Here is a 16,372-nt window from a genome sequence, read left to right as displayed (position 1 = left end):
GAGACCTTCTGTCATGTTGATATTGAACCATTAACAACAATTCTTTCAATCTGGCCATTCAACTAGTTCCAAACTCAACAAATTGTATTATCATCTAGTCCACATCTCCGCATCTTCTCCACAAGAAGAATGTGACACTTCATGAAAAACTTTGTTAAAATCTAAGTAGACTATACCTAATGTTCCCCATACCTTCTAGTTTAGTAATCCTGTGCCCAAAAAAAGGTAATGAGGTTAGTCTGGCATGAATCATCCTCAATAAAGGCATATTGGCTCACTGTTATTGCCTTTCTCTAGATGTTTCCCAATCATCTGTTTAATTATCTGTTCTCGTCTTTTCCAAGGCACCAAAGTCAAATTCACTTGTCCTATGATTTGCAGATTTTGTTTCCTTCACTTTTTTCCCAAAATAGCATCAATATTGTACCTTCCCTAATCTTGTGGAACCTCTCCCAGTGTCTATAATCTTTCAAATATCAGCAATCATCTCTGCCAGTTCTTTCATACTAAAAGATGTAGTTCATTTGGACAAGGTAAATTGAATTCATCAGGGCAACTAAGTACTCTCTTGTTCTCTCCTTACTTATCTTGGGTACCATATCCCTCAGTCATTTGCATTCTGTCATTTCCAATGCAAAGATCATTATCAGTGAGAGAAACAAAAAGAAGCAAAATAAAGATTAAGTTTCTTCCCTTTGTGGTCAATTATCATCATTCCATCTACTTCAGGCAAAAGTTCTATCTCTTCTTTGATGTCCCTTGCTCTTCCAGTATCACTTCTAAAAATCCTTTTTATTGTCCGTGGCTTTCCTTCAGCTCATTCTGAGCTTTAGCACTCCTTGTACTATTGGTACATGCTCTTATATTCATATTCTCTTATCTGGTCTTGCTTCCATCCTTAATACATTTCTTTTTAAAATCTATTTTGTTTAGTGAGTTCTCTGTATTTCCAGTTTGCTGACAATACAAATCTCATTTTTCCTCCTCCTTAGAATTGTTTTTCTTTGAATCTTCATAATTTTATTCTTTAGCATCTCTTATTCCTCCTGGTCAGATATCTCCTGCAGAATTTTAGCCCTCTGGGTCCTAACTCTCCTTCCTCTGGACTATTTGAAAGATATTGTCCTAGAAAGCTAGGATGCATATGAGATGAAGTCCAGATGTCCTTTCTCTCTTTCTGACAAACTCTAAGATGATGGGGCCGCTTCTCCCCAAGATTTCCATTCTTTCCAATATAGCAAACAGTTTTTCTCAGTTAGTGAGAATCAGATCCTTAACAGAATTTTTCCTTGTGGATTCCTCTTTCTTTTGAAGGATGAAATTATCACTAAGACAAGTCAAAAAGTTGACTGATCTGTTTTTGGCAGAGAGAGAGCACTCCATTAAATGTCTGGATAACTGAAGTCTGCCATCATGATATCATGGCTCTTTGTCAGTCTAGTGATCTGTTTTTCAAATTACTCAATTATTTCCTCTAGCCAAAGTTGTCTGTAGTAAATTCCTAGAACAAGCATCACTTCTGCTTTTCTCAATCTCTAAACATGTAGTAAGTGCCTGCTATGCACCAGATACTGAGCTAAATGATGGGGATACAAAGAGACAAAAGATAGTCCCTGCCTCCAAAGGCAAGGTCTAATGGGATAAAGAATATGCAAACAACTATGAACAAACAAGCTATATACACAAGGTAAATTGAAAGGAAGTCACTAGTATGAAGGGAAATCATGAAAGCATTCTTGTAAAATTTGGAAACACTTACGTGAACTGATACAAAGTGAAATAAGCAGAACCAGGAGAACAGTGTACACAGTAACAGCAATATTTTAACTATGATCAACTGTGAATGATTTAGCTATTCCTAGCAATACAATGATCCAAGACAATTCTAAAGAACTTATGGTAAAAATGACTATCCATCTTCAGATAAAGAACTGGTAGAATCTGAATGCAGAGTGAACCATGCTTTTTTATTTTCTTTTTTTCTTGGGTTTTCTTTGGGTTTTCTTTCACAACATGACTAATATAGAAATATGTTTTGCATGATTGCACATGTATAACCTATATCAAATTGCTTGCCTTTTCGATGAAGGGATGGGAGAGAAAAAGCAGGAAAGAATTTGGAATTCAAAATTTTTTAAATTAATGTTTAAAAAATTATGTTATTGAAGAAAAAGAAAATATTAAATAATTTTTAAAACTTAAAAAAAGAAAAGGTTTCTTGTAAGAAGGTGGAATTTTAGTTGGGACTTGAAAGAAGCCAGGAGGCAAAAAGACTCCCCATTAACCTTCACCCAAATACTCCCCACCATGTTTCTCTCCTCTGGCTCTTAGATTTCCTCACATGACTTCACTTTCTTCATATACAAGACCAACTCTTCCTTTTTTTTTTTTGTGAGGCAATGGGGGTTAAGTGACTTGCCCAGGGTCACACAGCTAGTAAGTATCAAGTATCTGAGATTGGATTTGAACTCAGGTACTCCTGACTCCAAGACCAGTGTTTTATCCACTGCACCACCTAGCTGCCCCCTCAACTCTTCCTTTTTAACTGTTCTGTGTCTTTTGAATAAAGTCTACCCATCCAGAACTATGGACCAGTCATGAGTTTAACTCAACCAAGTCTCAGTGACACTGATGAGATTCCAAGTGTCCTCCTGGCACAAGGACCTCTAGTTTCTCTTGCTTATTGCTTAGACTTCGGGTATCTGTGAGCAGACATAGGAAACCAGGGGCTTCACTGCTGGCTCCTTTCTTGTATTTTGCCTTCTATAAACTTCAGTGTGTCCTAGTTGCTATTCGCTCTTCATTGTAGCTATTCTCTATGGTATGTGTGTATAATGTAAGCTAGTATTATTATTTATCATTAATGTTACAGCAGCTTTTAAACCTCCACTGCCTTGCAGCTATACCCATATATGGGAAAGGCTTCGGGAGTTAACCCCGAGGAAAAATCAGGAGTTGGAGTCCCTTAGGCAGTTGGATGTTGGACATCACATCCCTCTGGCAACTCCTGCGGCGGCACTGGTGCCAAACTGGATTGGCTCTGCCTCTCCTTTTGGATCCACCAATGTCAAGGAGAGGGAAAGCCTGCTGCATGGGCAACAGCTTGTTTTCCAATTGATCCGCCCAGGCCAGCGCCCTGGAGAGGACACTCCAGCTACTCCTCATGGGGTAGATACAACACAGGATGTGGCAGTTACCGGTTATAAGTCACTCAGGAGCTTTGGCTACCGATACGGACTGCACAGCCACACTGTGGCCTGTGGCTCTTCAAGGCGCTGATCCATGGTTGTCCTCGACTGATGGGGGCCTACTACTACTGTGTACAGTAGCTATATGACACAGGGGATAGGGTAATGGGCTTGGAATAAAGAAATCCTGAGTTCAAATCTGGATTCAGACACTTATTACCTTGTGACACTGGGCAAGGAGGAGGAGGAGGTTTCAGAACACTATATACTCCCTTCTTAAAACTTGTTCTATCCTTAGTCAAGACTTACCTGAAGATCAAGTAGTTGGATATTTTGATTCACAAGATTTTTTAGCTGGCAGATAACTTAGAGATAATTTAGTCCAACCTCACTCCGTTCAGAGGAGAATGAGAACCAGAGAAGTGAAGGGATTGATTCATCCAAGGTCACACAGGCAGTAAGAGGAGCCAAGTTTCACAGCCGGGTCCTCCAAATCCCAGGCCCATTTATTTTTCCACTACCCCATGTTGCATATAGTGACTTTCATAAGGCACCGTAACCAGTAAGTGTCAGGCTCTGAATTCAAACCTGGATCCCCAAGGCCCCCACACCAAATATTCTGTTTCTCCATGCTGAAAACCCAAGGGATTCTTTACAACCTAATTATAAATAACTAATGATCCCAGCATCACAGAGCTAGAAAGCATCAAACCCCTTCACTTTACAAAGGAGGAAAGTGAAGCCTAGAGAGGTTGACTCACCCAAGAGTTGGGATTTGGACCCAGGTTTTCTGACTCAGAATTCAATGCTCTTTCTACTATGCCACAAAAATGTTTGATACAAAGCCAAGGATTTGATGTTACCTTAGAGATTATTTAGAACAATCATGCTCATTTAACCAAGGAGAAAACTCAAGCCCAGAGAAATGAAGTGATTTGTCCAAGGCCACTCAAGTAGTGTTACCAAACTTTGGAGTCTGATCCAAATCCTCTGTCCCCAAATAGAGAGTTTATTCCATGCCACGAACATGTCCTCAACTTGAGTTTACAAGGAGCCCAAATTTATTCAACTAAGGGACAGTAGAAGATATGCTCACCCTGGTTTCCTTTTACCCATATGAAGATCACTGCCCATTGGGCACTTGGCAAAACTATCAACCACCTAGAGAAGATGGCAGCTACTTAGGAGAGTATCCACTAAGCCTGACCTTCAAAGGGTCTTGACATGTCACCAAGGAAACCAAAGGGTGTCTTTTGCAGACATTTCTGAAAGTAACTATGTCACTCTTAAAGGTATAACAACGTATGCAATACAGCAGAGAGCATTGAAAGTTTTCCTTTTCCCTTGGTCTTTCATGAGGATATTAGCTCCCTTTTTATGAGTGTCTTTGAAAGAGCCAGCACCATGAACAGTGACTTCTTCACGCTAAGGGCACAGCCAGGTGACTCTACTGTCCTGTCTGTGGATGCTTGAGAGACCTGGCATAGGGGGACCTCTTGTCTTCTACTCTACTTCTTGCCCTGTCCCTCTCTCCACTCCACTAGAAAATCTTGATCCTTCTTTCTTTGAAATGCTTCCACTTGCTTATTAATAAGCCTTCTCCCTCTAGAACAGGGGTTCTTAACCTTGGATCTGTGAACTTAGTGGGGGTTTTTTTATACTTTGATAAATTTTTCAATAGAATTGGTTTCCTTTGTAACCCTATGTATTTTATTTTACACATTTAAAAATGTTATTCTGAGAAAGGATCCATAGGTTTCATCAGACTGTCAAGTGCATCCACCCAAAAAAAGAAAAAAAAAAAGATTAGGAACCCCACCCCAAGTCTGAAATCGCTCTGAATATCTGTCCCTCTCTTCCTCAAACTCCTGGAATCTTCATCTTGGTTCCCAAACATCATTTCTTTCCCTTTCATAACATGCCATCTATGATCTTTGCTAAGGAAAGCATTATGGTCATTTAGAGGCATGTAATCGGATGTGAATTAGGTGAGGGGGTAGATAGAACACTGGATTAAGTCAAGAAGAACTGAGTTCAAATCCTGCCTCAGACACATCCTACCTGTGAGAGCCCGGGCAAATCACTTCATACCTTTCAGCCTCAGTTTCCTGTAAAATTGGGATAATGATCCCACCTACCTCACAGATTAATAATAATATATGTGGCAGGTAGGTGATATCCTGAATAGAGCATTGGATGTGGAGGCAGGAAGACCCAAGTTCAAATCCTGTCTCAGGTTCCTAGCTATGTGACCCTGAGCAAGTCACTTAATGTCTTCTCTCTACCTCAGTTTCCCCATATGTAAATGGGGATAATAGTAGCATCTGCCTCCTAGGACTGTGGCAAGGATAAGATGAGTGAGATAAAATTTGTTAAGTGTTTTGTACCATGTTAACTATCACTATTATTTATTATTATTCTTACCAACTCTTACTAATCAATCCACAAGCATTTACTAAATGCTTCCTATCTACAAGGCACTGTCCAATGAGCACTGACCACCTCATCACTCTTTTAGCCATTTCATGTTGTCTTGGCCTTCATTTTTCAACCCACTGAAGCTTCCAGGAACAGTCAGACGAGTGAGCACAGCACATATATTCCTGCTTTTACAACCGAATTGCTGGGTGGTTTGGGTCAAGGCCATTATTCTGAACCTCTGTTCCCTCAACTGTAAAACACAGAATGACTCTGATCGTTGGTCGCTACCCATTTGAGAGAGATTGAAAGGACCAGACACACCAAGTTCACACATGGGTGAGGCTCTTTCAGAAGGAAGCTGTCATCAGAATGGAAAATGGCGCTGGGAGGAAGTGGGGCAGAGGGAAAACAATACTGGGCTTAGGAGATGGGTTCAAATCCTCCCTAGGACACAGATTAGTCTGGTGCTTGTGAGCAAGTCACTTGCTCTCCTCTGAGACTGTTTCTTTAACTCCAAAATGGGAAGAATAGTTGCACTGTATATTTCTCAGGGATATTGTAAGCAAAGTGCTTTTTCAACCTTAAAGTGCTATGGAAATGTGTTGGACAATATGCCTACGGCAAAAATAATTGTGATGGGGGAGGGGCAGAATTGCAAGGAGGAAAGGAGAACAGAGGGACATTTGGGGAGTGGAAGTGAGCCTTAAAAAGAGAGAGAGCCTTGGGGGCAGCAAGGTGGCGCAGTGGATAAAGCACCGGCCCTGGATTCAAGAGGACCTGAGTTCAAATCTGGCCTCAGACACTTGACACTTACTAGCTGTGTGACCCTGGGCAAGTCACTTCGCCCTCATTGCCCCCCCCCAAAAAAAAGAGAGAGAGCCTTAACTGATCAGTACAGTGGATAGATCATGGGGCTTGGAGTCAGGGAGACCTGATTTCAAATCCAGCCTCAGATACTTACTAGCTTTGTGACTCTGGGCAAGTCACTTGAATTCTCCCTGCGTCGGTTTCCTCAACTATAAAATGGGATAATAATTGCACCTGCCTCTGAGGGTTGTTGTGAGGATCAAAAGAGATCGTGTTTGTAAAATGTCCAGCACAGGGCCTGGCACATAGTAGGAAGAAGAAGAAGAGGAAGAGGAATGAGGAGGAGGAGCCTTGGCAGATAGTCACCATGACTAAAACAACTTCACAACAAAAACATGCTGAGCACTGTGCTAAGTGCTTTACAAATATTCTCTTTTGATCCTCATGACAACAAACAAAAATATACAAGGCAAGCTATATAGGATAACTAGGAAATAAAAAACCTGAAAAATAAAGCCCTCCATACATATTTCAACCAAATAAATTTCCTCATTTTGTTGGTGGTGTTTTGTTTCAGTTATGTCAAACTCTTCATGACCCCATTTGGGGTTTTCTTGGCAGAGTAACTGGAGTGATTTGCCATTTCTTTCTCCAGCTCATTTTACAGATGAGGAAACTGAGGCACACAGGGTGAAGTGACTTGCCCAGGGTCACACAGCTAGAAAGTATCTGAGGCTAGATTTGAATTCAAGTCTTCCTGACTCCAGGCCCAGTGCTCTATCCACTGAGCCCCCTAGCTGCCTCTACAGCTACAGACAGACAGACTGAACTAAGGTGCAACAAAACCATTAGCCCTTATCTACCACAATAATAAATAACTGGCATTTATATAGCACTTTACAGTTTGCAAGCAGCTTTATAGGCATTATCACATTAGCTGACCCCTGAAGGGCACTTTAGAGTTTACAAAGAGCTTGACAGATATTATCGCATTTGACACTCTCCACAACCCTAGCAGGCGGGTAGTCAGAGGTAGAGTTTTTCTCCTTTTACAGATGGAGAAACCGAAGCTCAGCAAGATGGCATGATGTGACCAAGGTCACACAGCTCAGACTTGACCAGAATCTCCCGTGCTAAGGAGTGGGCTCCAAGCTAGGATCCAAGAGCTGTCTCCCTTTGTCTTCCTGTCTCAGGACAATGTCTTGTCCAGTCTTGGTACTCAGTAAATGTTTGGGGGTTGGGGCAGCTAGGTGGCGCAGTGGATAGAGCACCGGCCCTGGAATCAGGAGGACCTGAGTTCAAATTCGGCCTCAGACACTTAACACTTACTAGCTGTGTGACCCTGGGCAAGTCACTTAACCCCAACTGCCTCACTAAAAAAAAATGTTTGGGGGGTTGAATGGAAAATAGAGGAAGTGCTTATTAAGCACTTACTATATGCCAAGTAAAGAGCCCACCCACCAGATCTGAGGGGCCCAGGGTGGAATCTAGGTTACCAGATATGAAGACAAAAAAAAACAATCATGGAGTCCTGGATTTAGAGCTGGGAGGGACCTCAGGGATCTTGTAGCCCAAACCCAACATTTTATAGAGGAGGAAACTGAGGCCCAGAGAAATCACATGACTTATCCAAGGTCCCTCAGAGGCTACTAGGTCAACTCCCTCATTTTTCATAAGAGCAAACTGAAACCCAGAGAAATTAAGTGACTTGCCCAAGGCCCCTCAGAGACCATCTAATCAAACCCCATCATTTCATAGAAGAGGAAACTGAAGCCTAGGATAAGGAAGAGACTTGCCCAAGGTCACACAGGCAGTAAGGAACAGAGGCATGATTCAAAATCAAGCCTAAAACTCCAAGTTCAACACTCTTCCCAATGATCTGTCGATGAATTTACCTTATACTGAAGGATCCCCTTTGTAGCAGGGGAGTAACTGTAATTTTAGGAGATAAAAAGCACCCATAATGAGAGGGATAGGTTAAGACGATGCCTAGGAGAGGGTACCCAAATAGAGCCTTGAAGAGGTCACCCCCTGCTCAAAAGCATTAGCAAGAGCTGAGAGGTTACAAGATCATTGACTGAACTGTGGGCCCCACAGTGACCCAACCTGGAGCACAGATCTGGGTATATCACTACTCTATTTGAGAATCTTTACTGGTTCATGATATCTTTTTTTTTGGCAGAGCAATGAGGGTTAAGTGACTTGCCCAGGGTCACATAGCTAGTAAGTATCAAGTGTCTGAGGCCGGATTTGAATTCAGGTCCTCCTGAATCTAGGGTTGGTGCTTTATCCACTGCAACACCTTGCTGCGCCAGTTCATGATATCTTAATGGAGGATAAAGGACAAGGTCTCCAGAACCAGGGCTTAGCCCAACATTCTGGATCATCCATCACCCCCTTTCACATCTCCCACATCACAGCCAGACTAGCTTTCTAATTGTTCCCCAAACTAGAAGCTCCATACTCCCTCATCTATGTCTGTGCATAGACTTCCTTCTCCCAGAATGCTTGGCTTCTCTCAAGACTCCAATCAGGCACCACTCCCTACATTGAGCCTTTCCTGGTGCATCAAGAAATCTCTCCCTCCATATGCATCATCATCCCCATCAGAATATGAGCTCCCAGAAGGTAAGGACTGTCTTTATTTATATCATCACTTCTTAGCATAGAGCTTTGCACATAGTGATTAATAAATGCTTCATTCATTCATTTAATCCCTCCTCAAATTACTTTGTAGACGTAACTTCTCTGCTGGATATGCTCTTTCCAGGCCCAGCTCCACCACCAAATAAAGTACAAGTTTTTTTCAGGAAACAGACTTTTTCATTGTTGTAACCATATCTCCGGTACTTAACCTGGTTAATGAATGAATAAAACATTTATTAAGTGCTCATTGTGTGCAAAATACATGGAAGGAGGTTAATAGATGCTTTTTAAAAAAGTTCTAATAGATCTCACTAAAAAAGCTGCCCAGCAGATACTGCATAGTAGAGCCTCCCATGTGTTCATCTCTTCGAAAGGATATACTGAGAAGTGGGGAAATCCATGTATGATTATGATCAACTGTGTCTTTGAACAACATCAGCTCGTGAATTTATAAGGGTCTGATTCAGACTGACATTTGCCAATGTTCACACACAAAAAAATAATCTTTTATATTTTTAAATGTGTGTAACTTTTTTAAAAGACTTTTAAAATATTTAAAATTGGGATTTTCTCCCATATGTAGTAAACATAGTATTAATCACTTGATATGGAATGCATAATGACATCAAGTCATATGGCTTCACCAAATAATAGATTAAATAGCCTCTTCATGTAATAAAAACTTTCTTTAATATATCAAAATGTCATTTGGACTTGATAGGTATAAAAAATGTTATATCCACCATTACATTTACACCACATATGTTGTTCCCACTCCTTCTCTCCCTCACTTCTCAACCTTCTGCAGTCTGGCTCTCAACTTCATGACTGGACATCCACAGTTACCAGTGCTCTCTTAATTGCTAACTCTGATGGTTTTTCCACAGTCCTCATCTCTCTTTACTTCTATGCTGTCAATGACACTGTTGACCACTCACCTCCTAGATGATTGGCTTTTCACCAATGACCCTCAACTGGTTCTTTTCCTACCTGTCTGACCACTCCTTCCCTGTTTCCTTTGGTGGCTCAACAATCATAACATGCCTCCTACATGTGGGTGTATTCCAAGGCTCTTTCCTTGGTCCTCTCCTCTTCTGATATACTTTCTAAGTGACCTCACCAGCACCCCTAAGTTTAATTATAATTACTGTTCAGATCACTATGCCTGTGTATTAACCAGTCCCCATGCCTGAAATGTCTTCCCTCCTCACCTCTGCCTCAGAGATTCCATCATTTCAGCTAAAGCACCACCATCTACATGAAATTTTTGCTGATCCTAGCAACTATTAGTACCCTCCCTATCTTGTGTTTATTTTTTACTTATTCTGTATATGCTTATATGTGTATGTTATCTCCTCTAATAAAATGTGAGTTCCTTAGGAACTGGGATTCTTTTTTTGTCTTTATATCCTTAGCACAGTGCTTGGCATAAAGTAGGTGCTCAATAAATGCTTGATTAATTGAATACAGAAATCAAATAAAATCAATGCACCAAAGAAATTCTAGCAAAAACCTTAGTCTTCTTCAGGCAAGACATATCAGGCATTAAGTTTTCAAAGAGAAAGTTATGGCTGTATATGTTAAGAGACATGCTGGCATCCTGAAATCAAAATTCATTAGGAAGGACACATTTTAAACAATTAAGAATTTCACAAAACCCATACACTTTGGGGACAATAAAACAGACAATGGTGAATTTAGAAAGCATCCAAACAAAATGTGTCAAATAAGGCAGCTAGGTGACACAGTGGATAAAGCACTGGCCCTGAAGTCAGAAGGACCTGAATTCAAATCCGGACTCATACATTTGACATTTACTAGCTGTGTGACCCTGGGCAAGTCCCTTAACCCCTATTGCCCCACGAAACAAACAAACAAAACAAAATGTGTCAAATATTAACTAATCGCAGAACCCATTATCTACAAGGTAGCTATAGAAGGATGGAGACTAGTAAATGTTTTCAGATTACATCATAAACAGGCTGAAAATCTATAAACAATACTTCTGCAATAGACACTACTTCCCAGATTGATAGTAAAAGCTGACAATAGGTTTATGCCACTGAGTTTTTCAAAAGTGACCAATATCAGTGTACCTCCTATAGAGCTTACAAAATGGTTAAGATCCAAGGGTGAAACCAAAAGGCTCTCCATGGGAGATGTCTACTCAACCAACTCAAGCAAAAATATTAAGACAAAAGGAGACGAAAACTAGGAGGTGCAGTGGACAGAGCTTTGGACTTGGAACCAGGAAGATCTGAGTTCAAATCCTGCCTCAGATGTTTAATATGACCCTCAACAAGTCGCTTAATCTTTTTCTGTCTCTTCCATAAAATAAGGATAATAGCATCACCTACCTCCCAGGGTTCTTGTGAGGATTAAATGATTTCATATTTGTAAAGTGCTTTATAAACCTTAAAGTGATGTATATATCCTAGCTGTTATTTATTGACAGAAAACAAAGGGTTTATAAGAGTGATATCAGCCATGATCATTGCTAAGAAATTACAAGCCAGAGTTTGTTAGCAAATGGTAGAACCTGTACAATACATAATTGTAGGTCCCAAAAACTTATTACCGACCAAATGCCTAAAATGACCAGAATCCTACACTAAAGACTTGTTATAAACAGATAAACAAGTCTAAAGATACCAAGATAGACCCCAAAATATACTGGGAATTCAGGAAATAAATGATGTTAGGGGGCAGTTAGGTGGCTCAGCAGATAAAGCACTGGCCTTGGATTCAGGAGTACCTGAGTTCAAATCCGGCCTCAGACACTTGACACTAGTTGTGTGACCCTGGGCAAGTCACTTAACCCTCATTACCCTGTAAAAAATAAAAATAAAATAAAATAAATGATGTTGGAAATCAGGGATCATCATAGGCAAAACTGTTACCTACAATCTCTGTGATATAACAGTAACCCACAAAATTTGAAAAACAATGTTTTTTAGGGGGCAGCTAGATGGCGCAGTGGTTAAAGCGCCAGCCCTGGATTCAGGAGTACCTGAGTTCAAATCCGGCCTCAGACACTTGACACTTACTAGCTGTGTGACCCTGGGCAAGTCACTTAACCCCCATTGCCTCACTAAAAAAAAAAAAAAAAAAAAAAAAAAAACAATGTTTTTAACAGATCACTATATCAAAACTCAGAACCAACAAATGACATGCCTTGAAAAGCTCTCAAAACGTGGAGACCTCGTGGAAGAATTCAAAACATGTGGGAAGAAAATGAAGTACACATCCTTCCTATTATCCTCTCTGCCACTGAAGTTATATGGAAGAAGCTTTCATTGATCCTACAAAAGATGAGCTTACATCTCAAAGCTTTTATTCTATTACAAAAAGTAATCATTCTCTCTGCCTGCACAATGGTCCACTGGACATTAAGCATGAAAGACTAATATTAGGAAAGAGAATTGTCCCACAATGATTTCTATCTGAATTAAGAACAAGAACAATAATAATGACCATATTAATGGAAAGTAGGATCCTTAAGGGCATGGCCTGTCTTAATTTTGTATTTGTATTCCCGGTACCTTACAAAGTACCTGGCACATACTAGGCGCTTAATAAATAAATACTCACTGATTGATTGACTGACTGATTGAATGCAGGGATGGATTCACTTTTGGTTTTGTGTCCACATCACCTAACACAGAGCCTGGCACATAATAAGTACTTTAAAAATGCTTGTTAATGTGATGACCAACTGTGAAAGACTTAGCTCTTCTCAGCAATGCAATGATCCAAGGCAATTCCAAAAGACTTATGGTAGAAAATGCTCTCCACATCCAGAAAAACAACTATGGAGTCTGAATACAGATTAAAAAAATGTTCGTCGATTGATTAAACAACCCTCAAAATAGCAAATATCAATGCAATGCCAAGTTGTACCACAGTAAATTACCCACCTCTGTTCTGAGGCTCCCCATAGAAGTAATGGGAAAGTTACGAAATGCAAACTATGGAAGACTCTGCAGTGTTTGCCTTCTCGTTAAGAACCTTGAATCACATTGATCATTCAAAAAAACATGTAATAAATGCCTGCTTAAAGGCAGGCTCAGAGATAGGCAGGAGAGATACAAAGACAAAAGTGCAACAGTCCCTGCCCTCGAAAAGCTTACATTCTGTCCTAGAAGACAATCGTAGGTAGCCTGAGGTCCTTCGGGCTACCTACCCACCCTCCATGTGTGGTCAGGACCAAGGCCAGATCTTATAGTTCCTAGCCTGAAGGGAAGGGCAAGATGAGATCTCTCAGCATCTCTTTACAGATCCCTCCATCATTCTACTTTTTTTGGGGGGGGGAGGACAGGGAGGGTGGTCAGGGCTCTGATTTTATCCATGTAGAAAACTTTCAGCATTAAAACTTTCTACTGAAAGAAATGGACAGGGGGAAGCTAGGTGGTGCAGTGGATAAAGCACCGACCCTGGATTCAGGAAGACCTGAGTTCAAATCCGGCCTCAGACATTTGACACTTACTAGCTATGTGACCCTGGGCAAGTCACTTAACCCCCATTGCCCTGCAAAAACAAACAAACAAAAAAGAAATGGACAACTAATCTTTAAGTTATAGTCTGAGAGTGCCAGCTATAGCATTGAGAAGGTTAGGTGATTTGCCCAGAGTCCCAGTCAGTGTGTGTCAGAAGCAGAACTCAAATTCATAGCTTCCTGACTTCATGACGAGCCCTCTTCCCACCATGCCAGGGTGCTACTCCATTCTACTACTACTAAAAATAATTATTATTATTACAGCTATTTGTTGCATTTCTATAGCATTTTAAGTTTTCTAAAGCACTTTAGACATACTAACTCTAATGATAGTGGCTTACATTCACATAGGGGATAGGGATATGGAACCAGTGATTTATTTCATTGGTGTGAAGAACTCCCAGATGAGGAAAGTCTTTCTACCAATGCAGGTCAGCACCCTCTCTGCAACTTACCATTGTAGAGAGTTGCCTGAAACATTAAGAGGATCCTTGAGTTTTCTAAGATTACACGAGTCACTATGTGTCAGCCACAGGATCTGAACTCAGATCTTACAGGCTCCAAAGCCAACTCTGTATTTGCTATGCTACAACTTCTCAAAGTATATTAAAATAACACTCTAAGGTTTGCAAAGAGATTTACAAGCTTTATCTCACTGGAGCCTCCAAGCAACTCTGTGAGGTAAGGGTTACAATTATCTCCATTTTACCAATGAGAATATTGATGAAGTGACTTGTTCGGGTTCACCCAAGCATTAAGTATTGGAGGTAGGATTCGAACCCAGGTCTCTCCTGACTCCAAGTCTGCCATTCTTTGCCTTGATTGAGTTGGTTCATTAATGAAGGACTCTTTTCCAGACAAGAGCAAAATGGAAATCATCCTACATAGACAAACAGTTGATTTCACTACCATCATTCCCAACACTCCAAAAATGGCTATACTTTTTTATGAAAACCTGGTAAGCCTTGACACATGATGAACACCTCCCTGCCATGGGCCAAGTCTGAGTCTATGGGCATACCCCAGCCTGGACATGAGACTGGACATGAAGCACTGACCCAAGTTAAGGCTGCTTGAATCACTGGGGAGTTCCGGGCCTCAGAAACTAGCAATTTCCCACCTCCAAGGCCAGAGACGGAGGACAAACTCCCAGCACCAGGCATTCCAAATGCATATTTTTGCCTTCCTACCACACAAGCCAAGGGGAATGAGGGGAGGGATCCTATGAAGCCCCTAACCTTTGTTTCCAGGTGCCCTCCTGCAAAACGCCAGTCAACATCTTCCCAAGTTGGACTAAGTCACATACATGAATGCTGATGGGAAGCTGAGAGAGTGAAAAATGGGGGTGTAGGGGAGGTCCATCCTGCAGCAGCTTCAACTGCATACGGAACTAAGCCGAAGGATGGTAAAGAGATATTTTTATCTCCCTCTAAACCTCCCCAACCCAGGGCCTTCTGAAAATGCTTCCCTAACCCTCTCTTTTGGTTGGGTATACTCTTTCCTAAGACTATTTCCTTAAGTAGGGTCACTTTCCCCTTCTTTAGCATTCCCCAGACCTTCTACAGAGATGGTTGCAATATACTGTATAGAGATGACCCCCCTCCTTGCATACACACACAGTTCTGAAAACCAAGGGGAGATTCCCCGACACCACCTGTATTTACTGGGGTAGGCATGATTTTGTTTTCCTTTTCCATTTTTTTTAGGCACGTTAAGTCTCCACTGAAACAAAACCATTTGGCCAGAGATACGTGACTCAATGAGATGAAAATGCATACCTGTCTCCTGCCACAGAACAGAAAGAAAGCAGAGGGTGGTGGAAGGTGGGGGAAGGTGGTAATAGGAAAGGAGAAAAGAGTGGGGGGGAGGAAGCTCTATATTTATAGATGGCCACATTTTGCTATCCAAAAAAAAAAAGAAAGAAAAACACCTTCCGACCACCTGCAGAATGCGCAGGCTCACATAGACTCACTGCAGCTCCTTAATTTATTACACTGCACACAAGCCCCCATTGTATATAAACAAATCCACAGCTAGAAAAAGAGAGGACTCCCTGGGAGGAGGAAGGGAGGTGGGAGGGGGGGCGCACAATGACCAAGCCAAGCAGAGAAATCAACACAAGCACAGGTGTAGAGAAGAGCCGGTTTACAAGGTGATAAATCACAGAACCAGAAACCATCCACAAGCGCTTCACTCCGAAACCTCGCCACCCCACCCCCCACCCCAATCTGGCTTATTGGGAATTCAGAGAATGGGGAGGGGAGAGGGATTTTTTTTTTTTGCACAGGCAAGCCTACCTCCAGGGTCCTGATTTCCTTCTGGGTCAGGTCGTTGGAGGTGGCACATTTTGTTCGGAGCCCCTCTAGGTTCGAGATGCTGATGTCGATCATATTTTGGACCAGCTCACACTGCTGCAGGGCTTTCTGCAAACTCAGATGCTCTTCGCTTTTCGTCATGTTTTCCTCATCCATCGCTTGCCCTGCAAAACCCCCTCCCGTCTCTCCCCCCACTCCTCCTCCTCCCAGGGCCAAAAAGAAAAAGAGAGAGAGAGAGAGGAAAAAGAAAGGGGTGGTGGTATGCTTGCACACACACACACACACACACACACACACACACACACCTCCGCCCCTCAAGCCACTTCTCAACCAGTCAACCTGAAGAAAAAAGCCCACATCTCACTCGGGGGGGGGGGGAGGGGGGAAGGATTTTTTTAAAAAAAGAAAGCCAGAATTTATTGTTTTATTGGGCATCCAGTCAGCTCCATCAGAGGGTCTCTCCTCTCGGTCCCTGGCTCCAAAGGAGATGCTTAATGTAG

The 16,372-nt window shown here is 41.6% G+C and overlaps 1 protein-coding gene across 3 annotated transcripts in view; it reads right to left on the bottom strand.

The window, feature by feature from the left end:
• Positions 1-16,148, bottom strand: part of KSR2 (kinase suppressor of ras 2) — a 651,354-nt gene extending 635,206 nt beyond the window's left edge. For all 3 annotated transcript variants that reach the window (XM_043980701.1, XM_043980709.1, XM_043980704.1), the window contains exon 1: positions 15,855-16,148. In XM_043980701.1, coding sequence (XP_043836636.1) covers positions 15,855-16,028 — 174 coding nt within the window. In that variant the 5' untranslated portion in view covers positions 16,029-16,148. The remainder of the gene's footprint in view (positions 1-15,854) is intronic.
• Positions 16,149-16,372: the final 224 nt, after the last annotated feature.

This window comes from Dromiciops gliroides, chromosome 1, assembly GCF_019393635.1.
Source record: "Dromiciops gliroides isolate mDroGli1 chromosome 1, mDroGli1.pri, whole genome shotgun sequence".
NCBI classification, from domain to species: domain Eukaryota; kingdom Metazoa; phylum Chordata; class Mammalia; order Microbiotheria; family Microbiotheriidae; genus Dromiciops; species Dromiciops gliroides.
Note: the sequence above shows the minus strand (reverse complement) of the source record. Positions and strands in the feature narration are given on the sequence as shown.